This window comes from Mandrillus leucophaeus, unplaced genomic scaffold (genome assembly GCF_000951045.1).
Source record: "Mandrillus leucophaeus isolate KB7577 unplaced genomic scaffold, Mleu.le_1.0 Scaffold1693, whole genome shotgun sequence".
NCBI lineage: Eukaryota > Metazoa > Chordata > Mammalia > Primates > Cercopithecidae > Mandrillus > Mandrillus leucophaeus.
In genome coordinates, this window is record NW_012101691.1 from 95792 (window position 1) to 97554 (window position 1763).

The 1763-nt window shown below is 37.9% G+C and overlaps 1 protein-coding gene across 1 annotated transcript in view; it reads right to left on the minus strand.

The window, feature by feature from the left end:
* Positions 1-1058: 1058 nt before the first annotated feature.
* LOC105537149 (serine/threonine-protein kinase tousled-like 1) overlaps positions 1059-1763 on the minus strand; it is a 2534-nt gene continuing 1829 nt past the window's right edge. The window contains 1 exon segment of the mRNA XM_011976655.1: positions 1059-1695. Within this exon segment, the coding sequence (XP_011832045.1) occupies positions 1059-1695 (637 nt within the window).

The window sequence follows — 1763 nt, forward strand, 5'->3', positions numbered from 1 at the left end:
CTAGGTCATTTAATTTTTTAGCAAAGAAGCAACATCATTTAGCAGCAATTAGAGCAGCAATTAGAGCACCTTCAAGAAGACTTAAAAAAATACAGTATCCAATTAGAAAAGTCATACTTTAGACATTTGTACAAGAATAAGCTGCTGAAACTTAGTAATTGAAATATGACATCTGTACAACAATTTACAATAGAGCTAGAAGGGAATTTATCATTATTTTGCATAGAACTGGTCTGCATTTGCTTACATACTGTCACCTGTTTTGATGAACAAGGCCTAGTAACAAAAGAAAAATACCTGTTATCAATTCTAACATGTTGAAAACACTGGCAATATTGTAATTTAGTGAATTTAACTGATTTCAAAACAAGCAGCTCATTTTGTCAAAAGTGTAAAGTATTTAGAAATAATAGCTCTCCCTTTAATATAACCAGTGAAAGAAAACGGACATGTGATCTTGAGGAACAACTTGGTAAAAGCCAGAATAGGCAAATGACAAAGCCTAACTTTGTCCAAAGATTCTAACTCTCACATTCTATTACTATAAAACACAACTGTCACTGTCATTCAGTTCTTACTTTGCTTTCAGCAGATTAACTGCCAAATGCTGAAGAATGTATCCAGGCACTATAGTTCGTATGTTAGAAATATGTCTCTTATTTTTCCATGTGTTTTTAAATAATGAAAAACTACCCTTCATATTAGAACTCTCTAGTAACAACCAAATGTGTTTAAGTATTATAAACGTTATTTACAGTGTTCCCCCAAATAAACAAAATTTTTTTCTTCTATCTTAACATGGTATTCCTGTTTCTGTGTAACAGGCGGTCATCCTTCACTGCTCAAAATTATAGTCAGAAGTGTGCATTTATTCATTGTCCATGATCCACTCTCATACAAATGACACTATGAGGAACTATGTTCACAAACAGTTCTTAACCATGTCTTGTGTAAAAAACAAACAAACAAACAAACAAACAAACAACACTCAAATGCTCTCAAACTCAAGTGTGCATCTGGAAGCAATTCAAAGATATCATGCCAGTCTTGGAGGAAAGTCAGTAAGTAATTATGCTTGAAGAAGGGGGTATAGGGGATGCTGTCAGCCCAGCCATGTGTAGGTTTCCTGAAGAATTTGATCTTCTCATATGTGGGAGAAGGTATGGGTCATTTGCCAGCTGGTGCACATCAAATTGATCTTCTTTTCGATATGCCAAACAGTGTCTTGTAAAGGCCTTGGCTTCACTGCTTACAACAGGTTTTACAGGGAACTGAACTTCTGTGGCTTTTAATATTGTATTTTCTTGAAGAATGTCTCATTGAGATTGATTGTGACCAAATGGCTTTCTACCATAAAGACACTGAAAGAAGATGACTCCAACTGACCATACATCAACCTGGTTGGAAATCTTTGGTGGCTCTTTTCCAACTACAAAATACTCAGGAGGTAAATACCAGTAAGTGCCTGCCCCCTGGGAAGTTAGCTCCATTCCATCTACACCATAGCTATCACTGTCCATAATCCTGGGCAGACCAAAATCAGTGATTTTGATTTCACCACATGCTGATCCATCTACCAGCTGGATGTTTCCTGGCTTAAGATCACAATGTATAATAGGTTTTTTTTTTGAGACGGAGTCTGGCTCTGTCGCCCAGGCTGGGGTGCAGTGGCCGGATCTCAGCTCACTGCAAGCTCCGCCTCCTGGGTTTACACCATTCTCCTGGCTCAGCCTCCCGAGTAGCTGGAACTACAGGCGCCCGCC